Here is a 27,819-nt window from a genome sequence, read left to right as displayed (position 1 = left end):
TGCCACTTCCTGACATGGAAAGCTATCTTATTCTTCTTTCACAACATTTTGTGTTAGTTTTTATTGATAAATTTAGATTTAATTGAATAATTGCAAATTCGCCAACTTGTGGCAACTCTGTTCGAATGAGCTCTTGCATGCGAGCAGCTGTTCCATCGGTTTTTGTAGTTGTTTCATCTCGTTGCTGTTTATCGGAAAAAGTAAGTACGCGCGACTGTAAATTGCTTTAACAAAGCGACTTAGAGAGATCCAAAAGTAAGAAACATAATTATTTCGCTCATGTATCTCATAATTTTTTTAATTCGCTGTAAAATGTAATGTAATAATAAATGTAATGTTTCTTATTATTCTATTTGCTGTTTGCCATTTCCCACATTAACCAAATTTGGTCACACTATTTTCCGGCACATGCTCTCTCTTAGCGTGCTCTCTCTCTTTCTGTTTCTATGAATTTGGTCTCTCTGAGCGCAATCTCCTGCTGGTTTTGTGTGTTTTCGACGCTGGCGCTGTGTCTTTGCATTCGCATTCGCTTTATTATCGTTCTCGCGACGACGACAACGTCGAAGAATTCTTAGCCGTATTCTTCTTCATCCTGTGTAAATAATTGTAATTTAAATATTTTAAATTAAACACAAAAACCACGCAAAACTAATAAAATAAGCAATCTGAGGGCATTTCGCGCGTGTTTACCAAGTCATTAAGTGTATGTGTAAGTGCCGAAAAATTATTGAAATATTCAATTCTATACATATTCAATTTTTAGTTTCGAGACATTTTTGCTTCCCTGCCTCTTTTTTTTACATTGTCATCGTCGTTTCCTTTTTGCTGCGACTGGCGGCGGCTGCAAAAATTTGTTATATATATACAAACACATGTGTATAAATTGTGTGAGTGTGTGTATGTATTCTATGTATGCGTTATGTATAAATCCAGACGAGCAGCGGCTGCACCAACACACGCAAAATTAGACGCACACAGAAGATTTGCACATAAATATATATATATATATATATATATATATATATAGATATATACATGTATATAACATGTATAAATAGTCGCAAATTTGTAAGTTTTTAAGTAAATGCTACTCGTGTGCGTCGCTGCATAAAATAAAAGGTAAAAATCAATTGAGTGATATTCATGTTCCTTTTTATGCGTGTGGTTCACTTTGGCTTTGCACTAATTTTTGGAAGGTAACTGCAAAAAGAGAATAATTTTTCCGATTGGCTCTCCAAATATTTAGAGTATATTCTTATTTCTGTGCGTGTGTGCGTTTGTCGTCTTCTGTCCATTCGTCCATTATCCGCCTGTGCCTTGTTTCTTTTTCTTCCTTGACAGCGGCGGCCATTTGCTTCTTCTTTACATTTGCACGGCACGGCGTTTAAAATATTTGTTTTTTTCGCTCACACTCTTGTGCTCTTGCTTGTGCTTTCGCTCTCTTGCCGTGTGCCTTGCATTTGTATACAAGAATTTTCCCAATAAGAGCGGCAGTGTTGTTTCCGATGTTTAAAATAAAAAACAAATTAATGTACGAAAATATGGCTAAATATTTATTTTAATTAACTAAATTATGTATTTTGCAAGGTTGGTTATATACATAATATTTATACACTAATACGCTTGCCACACCCCCCTTTTGGCTGCTGTGCGCATCGCTCGCTCGCTTTGCAGCTCCTTTTTATGCTGTTTGTTCTCGTACTTTTGTTTTTCACATGTCTCTTTTTGGCGTTTATCTTTATGTTTGTTTTTGTATCGGCAACGTGCGTTTGCTTGTGTGTGTGTGTTTGTGTGTGCGTGACTGAGTGAGTGAGGCCCCCGCTAGGCACTGTGGTTTCGCATGCTGCACTTGTCTTTTGCCCGTGCTCTGGGCGCTCTCTTTGGTTGTCAGTGGGAGTGGACGGGGATAGGGTGTGGGCAAACTGTCGCTGGCTCGCGCGCATATAAACAACAGAGAAACAGACGATGGACGATTGCTTACATATTTTGTAACTTAACCTCAAAACGCAGCGGCTGCTGCCGGCCGCCGTTCACTTCGTTTTGTTCTTGTTATTGTTGTTGGTGTGTGTATATGTTAATTTATATGTTTTTTCTTTCGTTTAGTCGCCTCCCCTCCTTTGGACTACTGTCGTTTTCTTTGCGTATTTTTCGCGCATGATTCAGAGTCGTTGCCGTCGCGTTCTTTGCAGTTGCTTCTGATGATATTCGGCTTTTTTCCTTTAGTTACTCCTGTTTCTGCTTCTTCTTCTTCGTTTACGATTTCTGCTTTGTTATTGTTTTTTTTTTTTAAATTTATTTTTTGTATTTATTTTTGTTTTTAATAAAGCAGTGGCGCATTTATTTAGCTTATTTATAATGTTAAAGCTTTTGTTCAACATATTCTTCAGCTGGTTATCTGCCAGTTGCGTTATCTTTGTTCTATACCATGACCAGCTCAAAGTAGGCACACTGGTAATAATTATAATAATTGTAAATTAAATGAGTGTATGTATGAATATCGATATAATTTACTTAATATAAAATATTAATATTATTTATTGTATATTGTTTCTCTTTACAGTTTGTGTATATTTTCATCATTAAAACGTCGTGTAAATTAAAATCATCCTAATTATAATTCAAAATAATAACAACTAAAAACATCAAATCTTTAAATCTCAATAAATTTCAATTGATCTGTAAAAAATATTTATAGCAAGTTTTAATCGTTCAAACCCACTTCTCATAAATAATGCATTGAAAATAGTTTTTATATTTGGTTGGTTTCACTGTGTAAAGTATTATTCATAGTTTGTGTTAAATAATGTAAATTTTTGTAAAAAAAAAAAAAATTAAACCATACCAAAAACGTGCAAGTTTTTTTTTCGAGTGTATGCAAATATCAATCGATAAATGTAATTAAAATCTTTCAAATGACTGTAAATTAATATTTAATATTAAGAAAGATAAAAGTGTGGTTTCTAACTAAGTAAAGAAAAAATAATAATAAAAGAACGAAAAACAAATCGATAAGAATCGCAAAATCAAAACAAACATAAACCAAAAGCAAAGAAGAAGTGTAAGAACGGTAAAAGCCACATGCGCTCTCGTCCCACTGTACGCGCGACGTATCCGCAATTTTTTAAATTGTAGCCACAACGTAACGTCGTCCAGTTACTTTTAAACTGTTGTTCTCGTTCCGTCAAATTTATTGTACGTCTCTTTTTGGTTTTTTTGTTTTCTGATTTTATTCGGCTGTTTTTGTGTGGTTTTTGCAATACGCGCCAAATCGTGAGCTGAGCGTGCAGCAAACAGCCGTCAAAATTGAGCTGTTAAGCGCACCCACAATCTCGATATCGACGGTAGCGCCAACCGCGTCGCCATCGCCGCAGCATCATCTACAAACACAGCCGCAGCAGCAACAGCAGCAGCAGGCACCGTATCATCATCTCCAACAGCAGCAGCAACATTACGGGCCACTGCCGCCGCCTTCACCATACTTTCAGCATTTGCAACAACAACAACAACAGCAGCAGCAACAACAACAACAGCAGCAGCAACAACAACAACAGTTGCAACACATGAAGTTTCTGGGCGGTAATGATGATCGCAACGGACGCGGCGGGGTCGGCGTCGGCGTCGGTAGCGATACATGCGGTTCCAATGCGCAGGATGTGGACGCAGCGAGCGCTGCCGCAGCCGCCGCTGCCGTTGGCTTTGTTTTTCAGCAGCGCCCATCACCCGGCGGCGGCATCGGCGCTGGCGTCGGCGTCGGACCCGTTGGCTCCAACTTGCACGACGCCGCGGCTGCTGAATATGCGGTCCACTTTGCCCAAAAACAACAGCAGACGCGTTGGGCATGCGGCGACGAGCATGGCATCGATGTGAGTACATTAGCAGAAATATAAATATAAAAACATAAATAAATTACATACATTTATATATTTATAATATAAAACCATTTGGTAGATTTGGCTAAGCGCCAACAGCACTTTAACTTAAAAGCAAGGATAGAGAATTCTCTCCAGGAGCGAGCCTTGAGTCAGAGAGAGAGAGAGAGAGAGAGAGTTAGTTTCTGAGCTGTTATTGAATTCTGTTAATTACATAAATGCAAAAAGGTGTGCCAGTGTTGCATATCGATATCAGTTAAAAGTACACAGAAAAAAAAATTAATATTATGAATAGTAATTAAAAATGATAAATAAATATTAAAATACAAGTACATTACATTTAAAAGCAAATTTCAAATCAGTTTTTTCAAATTTAAATTGTTTACTAAATACTAAAGTACTGAAAAGACATTTAATGAATTTCTATAAATTCAATTTTGTTTTGAATATTGTGCAAGTAACAGGATATCTTAGTTAATTTCGATTTGTTTGTAGCTTTAAAACCAATTTGTTTTTGTTATTAAAGCAAAATTCCATTTGTTATTTGGTAAAAATATAAAGAGACTTGCCTAAAATACTAAAATTTTCATTTGTTCAGTATTTTTATTTTACGTAGTTTTTTTACCCTCACTTAATTCTTTTTAAAAGCAAATTTTCTCCTTTCTATACGCTGTTTTGCCTTTGATACCCTAAAGTATAACATGTTAAAGGGTTGTACAGCCTTAGCAAATAAAATATGTCAAATATATGGAGAAGTATATTCTAGATAATAAACAATTGATTATACTAAAAGATAAAAACAATTAGTAAAGAGAAAAAGTTTAGTTTTTTTTGTATTAGGTTTTCTATTTATTATTTGTCTGTTTAAGAGGTATCTTGTTGACGCTTTTGCGTGTGTTTATGGCTGGCATAGTCCACTGCATTAACAGCAGGAACAGCAGGGGGCCTTAGTGGGTGGGAAGCAGTAGGAGTAACTGCCAGAGCTTGCTTAAATAATGTGAGAGATTGACAAAGATTTCTCTTGGTTTTGTATGCATTTATTTTATTTTATTTTTTTTTCAAAGAAGACTTGACTTTTCATAAAGTTTTTCCCTTTTCTTTTGTGTGTGTACCAGAATCCCGATAAATGGAAATACAATCCACCTATGAATCCAGCGAATGCTGCACCTGGCGCACCACCGGGCAACGGTGGCAGCAATGGCGGACCCGGTGCCATTGGTACCATTGGCATGGGCAGTGGCCTAGGCGGTGGCGGCATGGGCGGCAATGGCAGCGGCATCAATGGGGGTCTACATCATCCATCGATGGCAGCTGCGGCAGCTAATATGGCTGCCATGCAACAGGCCGCCGTAGCCAAGCATAATCACATGATGTCGCAGGCGGCCGCCGCAGTTGCAGCACAGCAGCAGCAGCAGCAGCAACAACAACAACAGCAGCAACAACAACAACAGCAGCAACATTCACAGCAGCAGCAACAGCAACAGCAGGGTACTCAGGGTCAAGCGCATCATATGATGGGCAGCGGCAATGGACTGGGCAATGGCAATGGACTCGGCGGCTTGGGTCAGCCGCATCCCGGGCAGCAGCAACAGCAACAGGGCCAAAATCCCGGCCAGACACATCCCGGCCAGCATCAGTACAACTCGAATCTGCTCAGCCATGTGATGAACAATCAGGTGGCCGCAGCCGTTGCCGCTGGCGCTGCCATGGGTCCGATGACGCCGTATGCCCAATCTGGTGCCACCGGCAACATGTACGATCATCATGGAGGCGCACTGCATCCGGGCATGAATGGCGGTATGCCGAAACCTCCACCGCAGCTGGGACCGCCGGGCGGACCACAGGACTTTGTCTATATGGGCGGGCAACAGCATGCCGCTGCTGCCGCCGCCGCTGCTATGGGCGCTGCTCTGATGCCGCCACAGAATCAATATATGAACAACTCGGCCGCAGCTGCTGCCGCCGTCAATCGGAATGCAGCGGTGAGTAGACTATCTATACACATATAGACACAGACAAATATACATATATGTCTGCATATATTTAGTCAACTAGGTATAGCACTTTAGATAAGTTCCATTTTGGGCTAATCAATGAATTGTGTTTGCGATTTCTGTTTTAGTTAATATCATCCATCCATCGACTAAGTTGATTGATGATGATTAAATGGACAAGTTTTAGGGCTATATATGAATGATATTTGGGCTACAAATGTGTTTAAATATTAACCACATAGGGATTTAGTATACACCCAGCTAAAAGTTTGGAAATGTGTTTATTTGTTGTGCGAATACATTTTGAGAAACTTAAAGGATTTCTGACGTCTGTTTGTCCTTATCATATTTGTTTGAAATAAAAAGTCTTATCACAGTAATAATTAAATGTAGGTTTTACTTTTCTATATCCCATTGCTTTTCCTCAAGTTTTCTCTCATGGGTGTTGGGGCTATTAGAAATGACAAAGATTTCTTTTATGATGGTTTCATTTTTTTTTTCCCAGTGATCAAATGGCTCGTGTCGTAAAATTTGCCGCATGAGTCTTTGGTTAATCAATAATTTGGCTTTTATGGCCAGTTGTATATCCCCAATTACCACCCTGTCCGAATCAAGGGGAAAAGCCCAAAACGCAAAAAAAAAAAATATATATTTGCTGTAAATTGCAAAGTTTTATTTGCGCTATTCTTTGCTGTTTTTCCCGAATCCGAATTTGTTGTTGCTCTTCAGAGCCCTTTCAAGTTTTTCCTTATAGACACACACATCATAAAACTGTTTATTGTTATTGTTGGTTTTTCTATTTTCATTATATTTTCCATTTTCCGACCATACGTATAAATTGATGTGTGAAATCATATTTTCTTATTTTCCTTCTCGCTTTTCGCTATGTGCGTAGCCAATGAAATGATTTTCACATATCCGAATTGATTGTCTTTTGGTCTAGACACTGGATTGGGAAGGGAATGTTAGTTTACGCATTTGGGGTAGTTGAGAGATTATATCACACGTGCTGATAAATCGTGTCAGTGCTCTGATTAGCTTTTCTTATTGGTTCTGGCATAAAAAGCTGTTAGAAGAATACTTTTTACTACCAGGAAATAGCTTTGCCATAAAAAAGTTTTCTTTTAGATAATAACAAGTTTAGTTTTATGATTTTGGCGCAGCCTACTTCATTACATAATCAAGGACAGTTAACATAATGAATAAAAGTTAACATAATTGGGGTTTTCGAGTCTAAGTGGAACAACAATAATTTTGAATATGCAAATGGAAATGTGTTGCTCATCGATTATTATAAACATCGTGTCCTTTTCTATATCAAATATTTAGACAATAATGGCGAAACATTATTTCTTAGAACGATTCACTTTTAAGCTATTATAAATGTTGAATTTGATGTTAAAGCATAAATATAAGTTATATATAGCAACTTTATTTCTCTTTTGTTTTTATACTTTAATAAGCTGTCAAGTTAAATTAGCGATGGTTTTTTATTCTTTTGCTCTGCCTAGTCTTCGTCTTCTTCTTTTTGGCCAGCTGGTAGTTGGTTTATTTTATTTCTTTTTTAGACTTGAGACACGTTTTAGCGCTTTGTCTCTTTGCTTTGCTTATGGTTTCTCGATTGCCTCGTATTGCTGCGCCCCTCCCTCTGCTCACCATCGGTTAGTTTAGTTCTATGTTCTCTGTTCCGCTAACAAATGCATTCCGGTTGCAATTTTCTGCCTTATAAGCGTTGAGCACACAAACGCGCATCCACACACTACAACAAGTCGGTTCTGTGAAGGCATTTGTTCGCAGTACTCGGAAACCACTCGCATTTATAAATAAAAGAATTTAATACTCGACTTGAACTTAATGAGCTCTCAGCTACATAGCTCTACATGCAGTTTTTCCACCTCGAGTTCTACCTTTGCCTCTTACATATTCCTATTTTATTTTGCACTCCGCCTCATTGTGGTTGCTGTTATGTCACGAATGTTTAAGAGCGAAGCAATTTTAATTAAAGAATTTCACTCGCTGTGGTTTCTGCTTGACATTTGCGGTTAAAGTCTGGCAGACGATCAGGCAACAGTCTACAGGGATAACCGATAGATAAAGATAAAGAAGAAGAGATGGCGATGGCGAGAGTTACTTGCTTAAAATCACTGCAATTAGTTTATTATTAATATTATTTTATTATTTATTTATCCTTTGCCCTTCATTTTTAATATTTGCGTTTTTTGAGAGCATTCACTCGTCGCATTCCTTTTCCTTCAAAATTTCTCACTTTCGCGTCCCTTTTGCTTGTTATTGTTGCCTGAGCGTTACCTTTTTTTTTTATTTCGCAACAACTTCCTTTAGCGCTTATTTCGCAATCTCTTTGGCTGGCAGCAGCTCACAATACGAAACAGAAAACGAATTTATTGCAATTATGCCAGGACAGCAGCCGCAGCCACAGCCACAGGAGCGAAACGAAACATAAAACACAGACAAAATTTGTAATTGTGTTCGTGTGTGTGTGTGTGTGAGCTTTTGTTTTGTTGTTGTCGCTGTTACTCCACTTTTTAGCTCGTTCGCCCTTTAGGTGAGTGTGTGTTTGTGTGAGACAGAGACAGGCCCCAGTCAGCAGCGGCAGCAGCAGAGCGAGCATTTGCCATCTTTTCAACACTATGCTAGGTTTTTGCTCTTATTCTCTCTCTCTTTCTCTGTTTGGCGTTGCCTCTGCGTTTACTCTCATTGTTGTTGATGTCGTAGGTCATTGATTTGCGCTTAACAGCGCGGAGCTGCCGGCAGAAGCCTCATCTATGGGCGCTGCGTCTCCCCAGTGCTCGTGAGCAGCCCTTTGTTTCTGTTTCGGTTTTCGTTTTTTTTTTTTCTTTCGTATAGGTTCTCTGTTGTTGTTGTATCGTTGCATGTGGCGCACTCGGCGTTCTGTTTTTTCTGGTTCTCTTCTATATGTGTTCTTATTACTTTTTCTTGCATGCTGTCTGCCGCCTCGCTGCTTCTGTTGTTGCTGTAATTGTCGTTTTCTTTTTACACGCCATGCTTTGTACTTGTTTCTTTTTCATTTTTTGCGTGTGCTGTAATGATTTAAATGTGTGTCTGTGTGGTGTCTGATTTTGAGCGCAGCTTTTATTATTGTTGTCATTGTCTCTCTCTCGATGCTTCTGTTGTGGCCAGCCCGCTGCGCCTTGACTCGGTGCAATGGACAATGGGCGGTTGCAGATTTGGGGCGTCTTTAGAAGCTTTTCAATTCACCACGAAAACTTTGTAAATCCGTGAGTGTGTCTGTGCGCGCTGCGGTTAAGAGATGCGTGTGTATGGAAATGTTAACCCTGATTGTAATGATAATGTTAACCTAGATTACATATGAATAGAGCTAGAATTGAATTTTTTCTGGATTCTGGATTTATAATTTACCTAATTAAACTGGATGCCCAATTACAGTTGCTTTTGTTATATCAAAACCTGCCACATGTAGGCCTCATCCATCCCCAGTTGCTTGGTTGTTTCGTTTAATAATTATCATCATTAGACTTGTTAACTTTATCACTTCTGCACTTCAGTAAAACAATTAGCTGTTGTTCTAGTTGCTCTGTTTCTTTTGCATCCTCTTCATTTTGTTTGTTGCACTCTCGCAATTTCACACACCCTCAGCGCGAACTGAAGAAGTCTTTGGTGTGTTTGCGCTCCTCACCTTCTCCTCTTCCTGTTGCGCTTCCCTTCGTGCGCTTGGGTTTCGCTTCTAATTGAACAAAAGCTGCAGTCGCAGTCGCAGTCGCCGCTGGCAACGCGTTTGTTGTCGTTTCTTTGGGCTGCCGCGCGGTTGCCAATTAGCGAAAATGTTTGCCTGTTTGCCTGCAATTTTCCAACAACACAGCACGTTAGAACCGAATAATAGCTAACGATGTTCAATCGACTACGAGATACCCTGTGTTTGATAGAATTTGAAATTAAGCTGTGCTGTATTCAAAGCAGCTACCTTAGAGCTTTCCATTGCTTTGTAGGATTCATACATCAAAGCTTTGACATAATTATTAAAAAATTATTTTTAAATTATTCAAATGTATAGTGTTTCTTAGTTCAATCTAGCGCCGCTTAGTTCAACTGCGGTTATATGGCCTGCTAAATACTTCCTCAGCCAACATGGCAGACGCAGAGGGGTCAATAAGTTTCTTTAGTGCTCTAAGTACCTTTTCTGGAAAACTTGTCAGTAAATTGTTTATCATGAATCCGGGTAAAAATCTGATATTCTCACCACTCTCAATACACTCCTGCCTGGGTATGATTCGATTGGGCGCCGATGAAGGCACTACGACGGCCAAGGAGCTAGATAAGGGCATCGGGTTTACTTCGAGCGATGAGTCGGAAATAGCCGAGGATTTTCATATCGCATTGGAACCCTATCAGGATGACACCATGCTAAATATGGCCTACAAGATGTATGTTATGCAGGAATTCGAAATACGTCCGGAATTTCATGAGATTTTAACTGAGAAGTTCCACTCGGAACCTGAAAATGTAGATTTCTCTGAGAACACAGTTGCTGCAGAAAAGATTAACGAGTGGATAGAGACCAAGATGAATCATCTTATTAAAGATCAGGTCAGTCCCGATATACTCAACGAAACCACAGGGCTGGTTCTTATAAGTGCTGCTCACTTTAAAGCCGAGTGGAGCATCGGATTTTCAGCGCGGGCCACTCGCCGAGAGTTTTTTCATATCGACCCAAAGAACAAAATCAGAGTACTGATGATGAACAATTTCCATGAATATGACTATGCGGACTTGAAACAATTCGATGCAAAAGCTTTGCGTCTAAACTTTAGTAATACTCCTCTGCAAATGATTATCATCCTGCCAAATAAGACGTTCGGGCTAGAGACTCTAATAGAGGCATTGTCAACAACATCGCTGGAGAATATTATTTCATTGCTTACTCGAAAGCGAGTCTATTTAAAGTTGCCCAAGTTCACGGCTGAATTCGAACAGGACTTGACACCTGTTTTCCCAGAGTTTGGCGTGAAGAGGATTTTTATGAATAAAGCCGAATTGGGTAAAATTTCAGAGACGAATCGAGTAATAAAAGTCTCCAGTGTTTTACACAAGGCATCCATTGAATTAAGCGAAGCGGGCGACGAAGTGTTACCGCTACCGGAACTGAAGCCAACGATGGTTAAGGGCAAAATCCGTAAACCTCCGTCGCCCGTCAACTTTTATGCGGATCATCCATTTTATTATGCCATCTATGATGCGGTTCATGGACCCCTGGTGGTGGGTAGCCTCCAAGCACCACTTCCTGCGCCTTGCATTAATAATCCGCTGAAACCATGCTATTGTGAGAGATCTTAGAAACACCGAATTATAATATAATACATAATATAATAACATCGAAGGAAATATTTTTATTTAGATATGAAGTATTAGACTATACTATTCATTTAATGCATTAATAAGATTACAGGGCGTACAAACCATTTACCTAAAGACATTCCAGCAGATATTAGCGATAGTTAATACCTTGTTAATTTGTCGCCGGGTTTATCGATCGAACGAAACCCATTGCAGGCATAAAATATGATAAGCTTTTGTTTTGTCTTTGTTGTGATACGATATATACAATTTGAGAACAGCTCGGCTCTCTTTGTCTCTCTCTAGCTATGCTCAATTATCTGCATTAATTAAATAATCATTTTAAATGCATCCTCAAATACCTCCACAAATTAATTTGATATTAGCGTTGCCGCCCGCTGACTGAGTCAAGTGATTTTAATTGCCGTTACTCTAACAGGCGTGTTGATTATCAGCTAAGTCACTCACTTTGCACCTTATTGGTCACGCAAGTTTTATATATAAATCTGTTACTACGAACGAAATACTCTTTTTCTGTTATTTTTCCCACAGCTGGCCTCACATCTACTGCTATTATTTCGTTTTTAGTGTAGATAGCAAACAGCTGCTTAAGACAGTCGACGAGCTGTCATGATCAGAGCAGAGCTCACATGCAAATAAGCACAAGTGGTGTGAGAGGCGCGCTCGCTCTACCCACACAACGAAAGCGTCAGTTAAGCCTCTCTTCTCTTTTCACTGAAATGATGTAAAACTATGCCAAATGTGGCTTAACGTACGCACACACACATTTCTATACATGTATACACACGCATAACAAATGTCACATACATAGAAAGACAAACAGAATACAAAAAGTGTTGCTCACGTGTATTAAGTAGAGAGGGGGCCGTTTCAGCCGGCTTGAATCTTTGGGGGTATGCTCTCATTAGCGGCAACGTCGACTTTGTTGGCTGGATAGCATAAATTTCCGCTGAATATGTATGCGAATGTGAACGCGTACGTGTGTGTGTGTAATGTACTATCGTTGCGACTCGCAAGTCGCGAGCAACAGCTGCTATGCCGCCGCCACTGCTCTCTCGCGCTCACACTCTTCGCGTCATACGCTCTTTTGCTGCTCGCAATTTGCCAGGTTTTGCTTATGCCGCCTGAGCGGCAGGCCACAGCGTAGAATTTTCAGTTTGGCCGCAACAGTTGACTCGTCTGCATGCTGTATAATTTTCGCTAGGCCCCCATCCGTCCGTGTTTGTGTGTGGAACTCGTGTGCGATCACTAAGCACGTTTTTTGTTGGGTTGTGCGAGTGTGTTTGTTTTTATGTATACATACATATGCTTACACACCGGTAGCGAGGCTAGAAGAGAGTGCAAACAAACAATAACTCAGGTTTTTATGCGTGAAATAAAAAAAATAAAAATCAACGCAAATGCTGTAAATGTTTCCAACGTTCGGTATACATACGTGTGTATAAATGTATATGGATATATGTTTTAGTGTTATGTGTGAAATTCGCAGCTGATGCTCGTTTATAATTAAAGCAGTTCAAAGTCAAAAATCAAAATCAATATCGAAATTCTTGTATAAATCATAAATAATAAGCATATAAATTTAGCACCAACGACAAGAAAATAAATAAGCCTGTGTAACTTGTTTTGTGTGTATGTGTGTGTGTGAGTGCTTGTCTCTGTGCTGTGTAATCCACTACCGTGGCGGGTTCTTTCGCTCGCTCTCTCTGTTGCGCATTGTACTTCCTTCACGCACTGGAATAAGAAACTCTCGCTCTCTGGATCGTTCGTCGTGTTTCGTTACTTCCAGCCTGCCTACTCATGATGAAACTACTGAACGATTTTATGTTGGATGCGCGCTCTGCCGAGGATATTGCACTCACACAGGAAATGGTAAAGCAACTAAATGCATAACTACAACTTTAAAGGCTGTGCTGCTCCAAAGCTTTGTAGAGAGAGAGAGAGAGAGAGAGAGAGAGAGAGAGAGAGAGAGAGAGAGAGAGAGAGAGAGAGAGAGAGAGAGAGAGAGAGAGAGAGAGAGAGAGAGAGAGAGAGAGAGAGAGAGAGAGAGAGAGAGAGAGAGAGAGAGAGAGAGAGAGAGAGAGAGAGAGAGAGAGAGAGAGAGAGAGAGAGAGAGAGAGAGAGAGAGAGAGAGAGAGAGAGAGAGAGGGAGAGGGAGAAAGGTAGCGCACTCTCCTGTTCTTGCCTGTTTGTGACGTGTTTATTTTCTGACTCCTTTGATTGATTGGAAGAGCAAGACGAGCGCAAGTGCATGCGCTGTTATTGTGGCTTCAGTTCATTTATTTTTGTGATGCATTACACGCGCATAATATTCTAACATGTTATAGCAGCTGTTAGAGCTTTTTTTTTTTTTTTTTTCAACAATGTATCTGTCTTATTACATGCTATTCGCTAATTGCTTCTGTTTGTTTTCGTTTCAATCTGTGTGCAGCCGCGAGCACATTGCTTTGTTTATCTTATTTCAATGCATTTGCATATTAATAGCTGTGAACAAGCGCCATTAAATTGCTTTAATCTTTAATTACTGTTCATTTTTCATTTTGATATGGTTTTAGTTTTGATTAGCTCGCGTTGCTGTCTTTGTCTTGGATGAAATAATGAAAATATTATAGAGAAAATTGATTATAATCTAATCGAAAAGTAATGTAACATCTGCCTATATGTCTATACATATGAAATTTGTTATTCAACTCGTTAAATAGTTCTTCTTGGCCCAGCGGACTCATAGATTTTATATTTGCTTAAGAGCTTTATTGCTATATACGTATTTACCCTATTTTATAAAACATTTATTTATTTGCGAAATAAAAAAGCTTTGCAACACTTTCGTTAATAGTGGGAATATTACTTCTGTTTTGTTTTCCAAGTATTTTCGCCGCAATTAGATAATAGCTCTCACTCACAAACAAATGCGACCCCAAATAGAGCAGCCCGACCACGGGCTACGGCATCAGTCGCGGTTGTCCGTTCTTTTACCGCCTGTCTGGCCTGTGTTTCATAGATAAAAATATTGTGTGGTTCTTGCTATGCTCCAGCAATTGTTTTTGTATGCATTTCACGTAGTTTAGCCCTAACTCAAAAAATAAATATATATATGTGTGTATATGTGTTTATTATATATAAGTCCGATGGGGGCATCATAGAATTCAGTGAAGCCAAAGGGAAAGAGTCAGGGGTTGCGTATTCTATACAATTTTATGCTGTTTGCCCCTTTTGGTTTTCGTACCGGTTTCGCTTTTCGTTTGTTCTTTTGGAAGGAATTTACATGAAAATGTATATTTTCCGGTTTCAATTATATGCAATCTGTATCTCTGTGAATGTGTGTGTGTGTCTATGTCCATGTCTATCGGGGTCTCCCTTGCTTTTTGTCTAGTCTATTTCACGGTTGATTACGCTGTTGTCATCGTTTAGCCCGCTGCCCGATTAGCTGAGTGCCTCACAAAATGGGCGTGGCCAATAGCGATGCTGATGACAACAACTATAAATGCTAAAAAAAACAATTCAATCATTTCAATTTTTATGGCAATCCAAATTGTTTGCTTGCCGTTCATTAACTAATTGCTCAATTTGAATAACTATAAAAAGTTTTTTTTTTTCCAAATATAATTTGAACCGCCTTAAATGGCCATTTATTTGTTATAAATAATGATGAACTTTTAATCTATCTTGAAATCTATTCACAACAAAAATCAATTCACCTTTTAGTTGTAGAATTTAAATAACCTTTTACATCGTTTGCAATTACATATTTAATTTATCACATTCGCATTCCCTGTTGCTCGCTTCTGAGGACATGTTACTAACTAATGCACGTTACACTACACTCAACTTGTTAGCAACATTACTCTTTGCCCCTTATGTAATCTTATTATGCAGTCAGTCCAATTATTCAATTAACTTGTGTAGGTGGGCGAGAAGAATACGACGAGATATCTTAACGAGTTGATGTGATGTACAGGACGAAAGGAGATGACAGAAGCAAGTTGGAATAAATACAGCAGAGGGACAACAGCTGACTACAGTTTTTATTGCAAAGGCGATGGGTAGAGCTGACAGTTGACTTGGGGGCGGGCGTGTGAGGAGTGGCGTGAGCCACAAATCCAATAAACACGCCAACAAAATTGCAAATGTTGCAAGTAAACATTGCAGGAGGAGACGTAAGAGGGTGTGTCTTATGCTGAAACGCATACCATTCTCCTTCTCGCTCTTGATAACATCTTTCACGCCCTGTCTTTCTCGTTCCATTTGGGTAGCTCTGTTACGTATCTCAGTTAGCATTAGAACTTTTGTTTTTCGCAATGCAGTCGAAGGAAGCAGCTTTGCGATTTTGACTGTCGCCCTTTTATCACTGAAACTTTGTCGAGTGTTTTATAGGAATTGCGGGAAATTCATATTGAAAAGTAATACCAATTTGATTGGCTGTTGCTGCGAACTACTTCGAAAGAACACATACGTGACAAAAGGACGTTTTCTGGAACTAGTTCATTTTTAACACGCTAAATTTGTAGAGTTCTGTAAGCCTCTAGAAAATGCTGAGAAGTAACAAAAAACATTTTCTTTTTTACGTTAAAATACGCGTAGAATGCGAGCTATTGGCCAAATATAACTATTTATTCCAGACTAATTTTGCCGGCTGCATCGCCAAATATATTTTCACCAAAAGCCGCGCATGCAAAGTTGAATAACGAATCACATTGGTCCGGGGGCCGGGGCCGGGGTCAACCTAAATAAATATGCACAGCGACATCGATTGAAAAGCGCAATAAACGCATTTATCAGCGCTTACTTTTTGTTGCCTTTCTGGCCAAAAAGACAAACAAACACTATATACACACACATGGAATGAATATCGATTGAGAACCCCTCCCAACAACAACTACAGTGGTTATTCATTAAAACGGACTGTGGATTTGATGATAAGGGATCATATAATAGACAGATATTTTAATTTAAATAATAATGTTTAAACGAAAAAACCTGACCTACCCTATAGGTAGGTCATGGTTATATTATTTATGCACATGATAAAATAGGTCAAGAATATATTATACATAAATGGATAGAGAGAAGAACAGATTGAGTATAGTGGTTAGCTTTGATTGAGAATATATTGAGTCGAAATTGGATTGTATAGAATATGAATGAATTGAATAAATACTAGTTTAAGCAAATCCATGCCAAATATTAAACCTTATATATTGTCTGAATGCCGCTCGCTCTATTTGTTATGCATTCCCGTTCTTCTTTAATCCCGCAGCACGTTGCCGTACTTCGTCTGCTTTATCAGTTGACATTCATAACTTTGTTTGTTTCGTGTTCCTGATTATGCTATACCATGGCACGCCCACATTCTTTACTCTGCGCCCAAACTCCGGCTCCGTTTCGTTCTGTTCTGTATTTGTCAATAAACTAACAGAACGACTGTCAGGCATTTGTCACTTCCATTTTGTATTTTTACTTATTTTTTGCCGACTGAGAATTTTCATTTGCTTTGCATTTATTGCTTTATATTTGTTATTGTTGTGTGTGAGGTATAACACGCAAAAGGTCTTTGCACCTGCTCTTGGGGAAAGGAGAGGAGACACGGTGTGAGGTAGCTAAAAAGTTCTTCATAATAAAAACACTATGAAGAGGCCTCTTCAGGCGCTCCGCATGTGCCTGAAACCACTCTTGGCCGGGCTCTTAATAGTTTTGTGCCAGAAGCTTTATGAGATATTTTATTGCACCAAATTGTTGCTCTGTTATTGCTGAATTAAAGTAGTAATTAAAGTGTGGCATACCCTGTAAAAATTGGATATTATAAGAAATGCAATTAATGCATATCTAAATTAACATGTTTTGCCAAAAGAGTATCGATGAATATTATATGTATGGTGTACAGGGTATGATGGAATTTAGAATTAACTTTTTATCTGAAGAAAGCTTAAAATATTAAAAATCAATGAACTTCAAATGCCACCAATACATTTGCGATCTCGTATACCAGTCATTCAACACACACACCATTTTACAGGGTGTCTCTTAGTCAACAAGCATTCTATTGTACACTCCCAAAAACAATTCAAAGTCAACAGCTTTGCGTGCACAAAATATGGCCACAATTTATTGTTTTTTGGTGAGTTTTGTTTATGTTTTCTTTTTTGTTTGGTTTCCATATTGTTTTATTTGCACATATATGTTTTTAATTTTTTGCAAATATATGTCAAGTGCATTGTTGGCATAGTCGTTAGACATTTATTTATAGTGTTTGCTGTAACCCCTCTTTTATTCTGCGATGCACTCTTCTCAGCTCTTTTTTTAGGTTCACTAACTGACTAACTAATTAAAGCTTGACTGAGGTTTTTCCGTTTTTTTTTTTCGTTTTCAAAGGTTATACTTAAAAGGTCTCATTTTGGTTTGCCTTCGTACCTTCATGGCAGTAAGCAAGGCTCTAACTCTTAAAGGCTGAACTCAAAATCGGAACTTGTAGAATTTTTTTAAGTAAATAAATAAAAGAATTAAAAAGTTATTTTATTATAATCAATTTTTATGCATTTATTTGTATATTTTTTTCTAAGAAAACTCAATATATAGAGTGTACAACATATTTGATCTACCATTAAATATTTATTTGATGGCGTTTAGCTTGTTTTCCAACTTACTTTTACCGATTTTTTGTTAAGTCTAAGCACTTAAATTTTAATTCTTTTTCAAGCAACTAAAACAAAACTGCTAAAAAAAAAAAAAAAAAAAAAAAAAAAAAAAACCCTAAACTCCAAATTAAAATTAGCAACTAACTAAATATAAATAAAAAAGTTCTGCTTTTATTATCGACTGGTTTTCTAGTTAAATATTATGCTCTTGCTGTTGTTGTTCTTGTTGTTGTGGCTGTCAAGCCTATTCCACCCCCTCTGTCCAGTGGCTTGTTTGTTATACTCTTGTTCTCTTTCTCTCTCTCTCACACACAAACACACACTCTCACATTTATTCTCTTTGGCTGGCGCTCTTTTCTTGTTCTATTGCTGTGTCTGTTTTTCGCCTTTTTTGTTGTTCGCCGCTTGTTCTTGATGTTGGCTTTGTGCGCGTTCTTTGTCGTCGTTTTGTTTTCTTTTTGCCTCTCACGCATGTTTTTGGGGCCGGTTAGCTGCTCGTTCTCGCTCCCACACACGCACGCACACGTACACATACTCACAAACTCTCCTCTCGCATATTTGCTCTCTATTATGTTGTTGTCTCCTCACAGTCAAGGACAAGTTAATGAACGATTTTGTTTTATTTTTGTTATTGTAATTCTTTTGAGCCGTTTTTCCTCTCGGGAAGGGTAGAAGCTAGAGGGAGTTACGTGGGGGGTGTTCTCTTCACATTTTGTTGACTCATTTTTGTTTGTCTTTCAATTTGTTGTTGTTTTTTTTTCTCTTTTTCTGCTGCTTATTCAGTTCAAAATTTGTTTTTTGTTTTATATATGCAAAAATATATATATCTATATATATTTTTTTATATTCTTTTCTTGCCGATGGGCTGAATGAAAGGCGGTAAAAGTGCTAAAAAAGCTATTTTTCCAGACTATACCCTGTACTTTCATGTGAAAAATGAATTCTTTATTGGTTTTTGTTTTGTAGTAAGTCTAAAAATATACAAAGAATATCAATTTAAGAACGCAAACATATAGAATATAATCAAATCATTTTTATTTTTAATTTTTTCAAAATTTCCAATAGAAGCCGAATACGGCGTAGTTGAATATGAACTGGAAACTCTGTTGTTTTCATGTCGCTTTTATCAGTCAATACTCTTTGGCATTCAATATTTGCTTTATTTGACAGAATCAGTCTCTTGATTCTACTAAACACAGGGTATCTTGCAGTGAAGGCTTTTGATAACATTGTTGTCATTTTTGTTGCTTATTATTATAGCTTCACTTTCTTTTCATTTATTTGTCTTTTGCTAAGCGCCGCAGTTTTATTTATTGTTCTATTTTTCTTAACAGAGAAAAAATATTTAAAAAAAAAATGAATTTAGTTTTTTTTCGATTCATATTGGATAAAAATATTTAATTTTAATTCAATATTCGCGTGGGCGTGGAATAGTTATCTTTGAAGCTGACCCACATTGAGCATATGGTTGGTAAACGTTGCTTTTTTTTGTATTTTATTATTATTATGAAATGTGTTTAGTTGCGTTAAAATATTATTGTTTATTAACACCTTTTGTGGCTTATTTTTATTTTGTTGCTTTTGTTATTGAAACAGTCGGTGCGACGAGCCCAGTTGGCAGAAATAATTTGTTGTTTGTTGGCGCTTTCACACTTTTCAGTCGATCAGTTAAAATTTTGTTTTGAATACCCTGGGAAAATGGATAGAGATGGAAAGGTTAAGTTCCAAATTGTTGTACTAGTTCATAAAAGGGTATTGCTTATTCGTTGGCAATGCAACTTTAAATTTTATTTTATTTTTTTTTATACCTTTGGACCGTTTTTTGCATCGTTTGAGTTTTAGTTTTGGCCTATGCAAATATTGTCTAACAAACAATTTGTGCGCTTTGCTTGTGTGTGCCCGTGTCGGCAGAGTTTTTCTTTTGTCACCTTTGAGTTGCGTTTGGGACTTTTGAAAATTTATAGCGCAAGGTTGTCATCGCCCACTTAGAAAGAGTTTCCATCAACCCTGAAATAGTTTGCATTGGCATACGATATCATTTGATGTGAAATTGGATAGGGTGTAACCTCTTGTGCCGTGTGCATAGCGCAGAAGTGGAAGAATAATAATAATAAACAATGATCTGAAATGTAGACAACATTATTTCACCTTTTAATATAGATTAAGTACACTAATTTCAAAATGTTTTCTTTCTATTCATAGTAAACATATTAATAAAATAAATTAAATTACATTCAATTTGCATTTCGCACTCGAATTTCAATTTGAGTAAAGTATGTTGGATAAGTCCAATGAAAATTGGAATGAAACGAGAGTTTCCAGCTCAGTTTCAGCAATCGCTCTTAAGGAGAAGATCAAAGAGAGGGACGAAGGGTTGTAGGCTCTGTGTCCTTGCCTCGTTTAGCAGTATTTATGAGACTCGCGGCTCAACAGTTGCCGCGACTGTGTATGTATGGATATGTGTGTGATGGGCTTATTAAATATTTAAAATGATGCTGCCATATATGGGGCATAAATACACTGGCAACCGTGGCACGTGCCGCGCGTGTCGCGTTGACGCATTATGACAACGCAAATGCCATGGGAGAAAAACGAAATAAATTGAAACAATAATAAAAACCCATGTGACATGAAAGTTAATTAAGTACATTTTCACGAGGCTGCAACACATGCCTCAGATCTCAGGGCGGTGGAGCTTGGGGGCACAATGGGATTGTACAGTAGCAGATATCAGTGCCACGATATGATTTCAGGCTATTCGATATGTAAAGGGCTATAAATTCAGTTACATTCTTATCGCTCAAGAATATGTCTGTCTCTCTATATTTCTCTTACGCAATAGTTCTGTTTCTGTCTGTCTCTCAGTTCTTATATTTACAGTGAAATCTCTAAATTGTTGCAGTGCACAGACTATGTTGCTGCAAATGGCTTTTAGTTGCGGCAGCTGCTTGACTGATGAAGCAAACCCGTCAACTGTTCTCTCTGCTCTCTCGCTGTCTCTCTCTGGTTTATATTGCCCTCTCAATCGCACTGTCCATTTGCAGTGCTGTCAGTTTGTCAACGGCAACGGCAATGCCTCCTTTCAAAGCTTCTCATAAGTTGTCGCTTGATTTACAGCTGAGCAATGTAACTACTGTCTGCTGTCTACGGTCTGGGCACTGTCTTTGATGTGCTTCTGATTCACTGCTCCCGCCTTTCAGGGTGACGACTGCCGCTCGACGTTTGGCTCCTATATGATTTATATCTCTAAAGCGAATGACGCCCTGTGGGGTCAGTGGCCCAAACGCTCTAACAGTGCACCTACTGTGCACAAGAATGAGGTCTGGGGCTAGATAAATGCTTGCTGTTATTTAAGCATTACGTAGCTTCTGTACGTTAATTAATGGTATTAGCAATGCATTTATACTTTAGTTACTTGAATGAACATTGCTATTCATACCATATCAAACCTGATTGATATATATTTGATTTTTAAAGTTACGTAAACATCAATTTTAGACTTAGTTATTTACGTCAACCGATGCTGTTATGTTATTTATATGCGGAAATGAGGCATTTCATATACCCTCAACAGTTTGTTTTACGTTGTTAAAAATAATTTATATAATGATCAACGGTCAACGAACTTGAAACGTTTTAGGCTACGTAATCAACCATTCATATTCAATTTGGCTACGTCAATTGATATTATTATTGATTACGCTCCTTTTACATAATTAATCGTATATTTGGTTCTCTTAACGATTAACGAGCATACAACTTTGTACATCTACATACATTCCATTTACGTAATAACGTAAGCTACACGTAGCGAAAAATAATAAATTCGTGTAGCCAGTTCTCTAAACGATCAGCGAACTTCGAACGTTTTAAAGCTACGTTTGTTCTATTTACGTAATTACGTAAGGCATACATACTGAAAAATAATAAAATCACATCCAATTGTATTAACGTTCAGCGATCAGCATTAAAGCTACGTATATTCCATTTACGTAATTACGTAAGGCATACATAGCGAAAAATAATAAAATTACATCCAATTGTCTTAACGATTAGCGATCAGCGTTAGAGCTACGTATGTTCCATTTACGTAATTACGTAAGGCTACATAGCGAAAAAATTAAAATCATATCTAGTTCTCTTAACGATCACCGAACTTCTAAAGTTTTAACGCTGCGTATGTTCCATTTATGTAATTATGTAACACATAATTCCCGAAAAATAATAAAAAGACATCCAGTTATTTTAACGATCAATGAACATCGAACGCTTTAAAGCTTATCTGTTCTATTTACGTAATTACGTAAGGCAATACATAGCGAAAAATAATATAATCACATCCATTTCTCAAAAGCGATCAATGAACTTTAAACTTTTTAAAGATACGCTGTTCCATTTACGTAATTACGTAAGGCTTACATAGCGAAAAATAATAAAATCGCACCCAATTGTCCTAACGATTAGCAATTAACTTTAAAGCTACGTTTGTTCCATTTACGTAATTACGTAAGACATACATAGCGAAAAATAATAAAATCACATCCAATTGTTTTAACGATTAGCGATTAGTTTTAAAGCTAAGAATGTTTTATTTACGTAATTACGTAAGGCATGCATAGCGAAAAATAACATAATCACATCCATTTTTCTCAACGATCAATGACTTCAAACTCTTTAAAGCTACGTATGTTCCATTTACGTAATTACGTAAGGCATACATAGCGAAAAATAATAAAATTACATCCAATTGTCTTAACGATTAGCGATCAGCGTTAGAGCTACGTATATTTCATTTACGTAATTACGTAAGGCATACATAGCGAAAAATAATATTCTTTTAACGATCAACGGTACTTAAAACTTCACAGCAACATCCGTTCCACTTACGTAAGTACGTAAGCCATACATAGCGAATAACAATAAATTCGTATAGCCAGTTCCCTTTATCTTCTGATAACGTAACTCTTTTAATTTTCTTGTTTAATGTAACGTACTGTTAACGTAAAGTATTAGTTACGAAAGGTGTCCTAATTGAATGTAAATTTCTATAAACAAATAAATTAAATATTTAATAACTATTCAAGCAGAGCTCAGTTAAAAGAGATTTTTCTGATATTGAATGCATATTTCTGCAGTTGAACTTGCGTCCAGTTTCTATATATGTATAATAGTTACGTAATGAACTGTGATTCAGCAAAGCAAGGCAATTGTCACGTAGTTTTCATTAAAGGTCCAACTGCAGCTAATTTGATTTCATTAGCAATGCTGCTTGTGCGGCAGCCTGTTGGAAAATGCAGGATGTGCATGGATTGGGTGGGGGGTCGGGGGTATGGGTACATTGTCAGGATGAATGAAGGGCGGGGCTTGCATTAAAGTTGAGGATTATAAAAACTTTGCTGTGATGGACGTAGCTGGGATTTAGTGTGGAATTAGGTGTAAAAGTCGAGAAAAACTTATCATCCACGCCAGCGGTCGCTGCGGCGGCAAACGACACGCTTCAACAGGAAACTGACTGCCTCCGCTATGACAGATGGGGCGGGGCAGAGGGGGTATGCTGTAGGTTGAATTATTGATTTTGTTAATAATTCAATTGCATCAGGCAAATGCAAAAACTTTGCTGCTCATCTGCCTCTGATTCGTTTATGTTGTAGAAAAACTTTTCTCGTGTACTTTGCGGTTTGCCTAACACCTTACTCACTCTTTATCTCTGTCTCTCTCTCTCTCCCTTGCAGATAACTACATCGACAGCCAAGAAGCTGTGGGAGAAATCGGACGGAAAGAGCGGCGCTACAGCAGGCGGTCCACTCAATCCACTGCAGATTCCCGGCGTCGGGGATCACTCGTCCGTATGGAAAGATCACACATGGTCCACACAGGGCGAGAACATATTGGCACCGCCAAGGCCGCGTGGTTATCCACATGCTGGCGCTTCAGATAACTCAAACAGCGGCAATGCGGGCATTCTGAGGTGAGTTGACCAATTCTGTTAAGTTAAATTATATAATACATATAGATATATAATTAATTTGCATATCTCTTGCTGCCGCATAGCCCCCGCGATTCAACATGCGTTAAGATGGTTGAATATGTTCTGGGTGGCTCACCCACCAACAAGGAGAGCCCCTTGTCCAGCTTGGAGCCGCGAATGCGCAATTTGAAATTTGACGATAATGATAAGGTAAGCTGAGAGAGCAGACAAATGAGAGTTATGTGTATATAATATATAATTAATCTTACAGTCACACGATGATAAGGAAAAGGCAAGCTCGCCGTTTGATACCAACGGGCTAAAGAAGGATGACCAAGTCACAAACACAAATGGAGTCGTCAATGGCATTGATGATGACAAGGGATTCAAGTGAGTAGCTCAGACTCTGTTGCATGTTGAACCAGATCAGATCAGACTGATCAACTTTTCTACTGTCTGTCTGTCTGTCTGTCTGTCTATCTCTCTGACTGTCTCAGTGTCTAGTTCAAGTCTGGCCAATGGCATTGACATTAGAATGGCTAGGCTGTAGGCCTAAGCCATGGCCAGAAACTGGTTTCTTCAAGGTCCGCAACAAGACACGTTCTTGTATTGCGTGCAAGCGAGAAGGGGCAACCGGGAGCACTAGAGTTGCAACAGTTGCAAGTTGCAAGTGAAGTTATGTTTGGCTTGAGGCAGAGAGAATATTATTAACGAATGAGAACTGTTAGAGGTAAACCTGATTTATATTCATGTCTCTTAGTCTTAGAATTTTAAAAATCTATTGATCTATTTACTGAGATTTTAATCTTTATTATTACGACATTTGTTTTTGTATTCTGTATAAAATTGTCATTTATTAATGCTTTTCTAGTTTGCTGTTGCTATTTAGCAATTTGTACTCGACCATTTGTAGCATGATAAGCTGTAAATCTAGCCTAGGTGGCGAATTATAAGTCATTGGCGCTTTCTTTTGTATCGTAGTACTCTAGCTGGTGTATTAGAGTGGGGAGTATAGTTTCATTGCTTGTTTATTCTGTCTCCAAGCGAGATCTAGTTCCATGTAACACTCGGTACAGGCCGAGAGGCGGGTCGTATGAGGTACTCCATGTATTTTGTATATATGTAAAGCAGATAGGATAAATGCCTATATTTGTTGTTAGAGGCAGATCTTGAAGGAATGTAAGCATGTGAGTAAATATGTTCGAAAATCTTAAAGAATATTGTGATAGACATTCATTAATTCCGCAAAACTGTATTTCATGTTCTCTGTATTTCATGTTCTCGTTATCCCAATTAGAAGTCAAAGTTCATTAGCCATATTTCTTGATTGCCGAATAACTTTATAAAATTGAAACCTTTTTCTAAACTAACAATTTGTTTCTTTGGGCTTTCATTAAATTTATTCTCACTTAAGTTTTTTATTTATTACAAATGTAATTAAAATATCAATGAACTGCAAATGCGGTCAATAGTTTGCAGTCGATATTTCATGTGCATGTGTAGACTCGGCAAAGTTTACATTTTTCCCCAATTGTCAGTTAAGATTCGTTGAGTCAACAATAAAACACCCACTTTGTCAAATGCTGCCCACTTGGCCCACTTTTTTTTTTTCTGTTGCTGCTGAATTTTTATCGCCTTTGCTGTAATTATTTTGCTCGTCTTCTCTGTATTTCTGTCCTCTTGTTGTGGAGCTCGCATATCGAAAGATGATTCAATTTTTTCTTTTATTGTCAAGTGTTTTATATGTCTAGAGGTTGGGTCTTTCGAAGCACTTTCTATATGAACTGCAACGACATGAGGATGCCCAAGTTGTTTATTGCGAAATATAAAATGTCTTTAAGAGTTTGAAATACTTGACAGTTTGAATATATTATATATAACAAGAACTACAAACATTCTAGAGTTATTTATTATAAAATATTTCAGTTTGATTAATTTTGTATTGTATTATATTACTTTAGTAAAGCCTACGAATATAGGAAAATCCTATTAGAGCTGAGTTCATAACATAAAATCGTTAATTTCTCTTATATTCTGAGCCCTGATTTTTGACTGTCTCTAATTCGTCTTCTGATTTTCACTGGGGCTTTCTCTTTTTCAATTTATCTTCTTTCTCTTCTATATCTTCGCGCCTCATTATTTTGATTCGCCACTGTTGTAATATGTCTCCATATTTATCTCTTTGTCATTTATCCCGTTGTCAGCAGATCTTCAATATCTTAGTCTCGCTCATCTTAGTATCTATATCTACCCCTCTCTCTGTATCTACCCCTCTCTTATCTACCCCCTCTCTCCCTCTCTATCTCTCTCTCTATCTCTCTCTCTCTCTATCTCTATCTCTCTCTCTCTCTCTCTATCTCTCTCTCTCTCTCTCTCTCTCTCTATCTCTATCTCTCTATCTCTATCTCACTCTCTATCTCTCTCTCTCTATCTGTCTCTCTTTATTTCTATCTTTCTCTCCCTTTTTATACATCTCTCTGCTATCTATGTCGATAGTTCTTCATATTCTGTGTCTCTCCATTTGCCTATACAATATACGATATCTCGCTCTTTCTTTCTTTTTCTCTCTCACTCTCACTCTCTTATTCATTCTCTGACTATTCTCTGTCGCTCCTCAGCTGTAGCGCAAACCCAATTCGCTTTCATTGTAATCATATTTCAGTTGTCGCTTACAAAACACGCACTGCCTAAAACCTGAGGCCTTTTAAAGTTTTCTGGCCATTTGCAGAGCCTAGCCAGACCGAAAAAATAAAAACCAGTTGTAGTCGTGTCTTCGGCCTGTTGTTGTTGCTTTTGTTGTTCTTATTGTGTGCTTTGGCTCTGGTCTGCCGGTTTTCTCTTTCAATTGGTGTTGTTGCTTTTGTTGTTTTGCAATTTCATTGCCGGTGTCGGCGGCGCAGCCAAAACGTGTTTCAATGCCAAACGTAATAACGGTTATGATGTAAGTAATCAACAGCAAGCAACAACTACAACAACAACAGCAACAGCAACATGATTCGGATAGCAACAACTTTATAGCTCCATTGAGCTGTTTTGGTATAGCATTTTGTTCGATTAGTTTGCGTTTATGTTTGCTTTTGTTGCTGCCTCGGGTTTCGTTTTATTTAATTTTTTTTTATATATCAATTTTGTATGTACCAAATTTATTTTTGTAGTTATTTTTGTTTTTTGTTTTTTTTTTTTTTTTTTTTTTTTTTTTTTTTTTTTTTTTTTTGGCTCACATTTTGTACGCCGCACACTGAAATTTAGTTGCGAAAATTTGAAACACGGCTGCAAATTGTGGCAACAGCCCCAACTTTGGGCTGGGGGCTTGAGTTCGAGTTTTCAAGCCGTTGGCGTTTGTGGTTTCAGTTACTACACCTGAGCACCTGTCCGGCGACCTACTCTCGACATAGACATGGCCAGCAGCAACAGATTGTGCTGCTACTGTTGTTGCTGCTGTTGTTGTAGTTGTCTGCCTGTTAACTTGGTCAACTTGTGCTCTGCTGACCTTTTTATTATACCGGCTGCGCACTTTCTTTTTGGTCGCCGTTGAAAATGAAAAATTTCGTTTTTCTTGCTTAGATTTTGTTGCGCCTATTGCATAAGCGAGATTAGAATATGAGATTTTTGGACCCGCAGCTAGAAACGGAATAGCAAAACATTGGCCATTGAAACTGACCTAGCACAAGTTGATGGTGGAAAGCAGGTCTTTTGACCATTTGCCAAGCTGTGTAAATGGAATTCCTCAACGAATGCATGAAGCTTGTGCTCTGTGGGATCTAATAAATTGCAGTAGTCAAATAGAAACTCAGCTCTATTTGAGTAATTTTTGCATTCAAAATATTTGGATAAATTTATTGCTGAAAATTCGAATTCGAAAAAAGGACCATTTAACGGCTTATTAAAATGTTGTCTAAATAGAACTTTTTATACCCTGAACCCATTGAAAATGGGAAATCAGGGTATAATGGTTTTGTGAAAAAGTATGTAACGGACAGAAAGAGGCGTGGCAGACCCCACAA

General features: G+C 37.9%; 2 protein-coding genes across 5 annotated transcripts in view; both read left to right on the top strand.

Annotated features, from left to right (window-relative positions):
• Positions 1 to 515: 515 nt before the first annotated feature.
• LOC6574434 (maternal protein pumilio) overlaps positions 516 to 27,819 on the top strand; it is a 204,811-nt gene continuing 177,507 nt past the window's right edge. For 2 of the 4 annotated variants that reach the window (XM_015167448.3, XM_032733595.2), the window contains exons 1-6: positions 516 to 709; positions 2,561 to 3,863; positions 4,985 to 5,851; positions 23,580 to 23,815; positions 23,899 to 24,025; positions 24,087 to 24,205. In XM_015167448.3, coding sequence (XP_015022934.1) covers positions 3,561 to 3,863; positions 4,985 to 5,851; positions 23,580 to 23,815; positions 23,899 to 24,025; positions 24,087 to 24,205 — 1,652 coding nt within the window. In that variant the 5' untranslated portion in view covers positions 516 to 709; positions 2,561 to 3,560. Of the gene's footprint in view, positions 710 to 2,560; positions 3,864 to 4,984; positions 5,852 to 12,903; positions 13,088 to 23,579; positions 23,816 to 23,898; positions 24,026 to 24,086; positions 24,206 to 27,819 lie in introns of those variants that run through there. The other 2 variants (XM_032733596.2, XM_015167449.3) reach the window with 2 other exon arrangements.
• Positions 9,822 to 11,237, top strand: LOC26528321 (serine protease inhibitor 42Dd). The gene has a single exon (XM_015167451.3). The coding sequence runs from the start codon at positions 9,989 to 9,991 to the stop codon at positions 11,192 to 11,194; it is 1,206 nt and encodes a 401-aa protein (XP_015022937.1). The 5' UTR covers positions 9,822 to 9,988; the 3' UTR covers positions 11,195 to 11,237.

This window comes from Drosophila mojavensis, unplaced genomic scaffold (genome assembly GCF_018153725.1).
Source record: "Drosophila mojavensis isolate 15081-1352.22 unplaced genomic scaffold, ASM1815372v1 contig_277, whole genome shotgun sequence".
NCBI lineage: Eukaryota > Metazoa > Arthropoda > Insecta > Diptera > Drosophilidae > Drosophila > Drosophila mojavensis.
The sequence above is the reverse complement of the archived record's forward strand: the minus strand, read 5'-3'. Positions and strand labels throughout refer to the sequence as shown.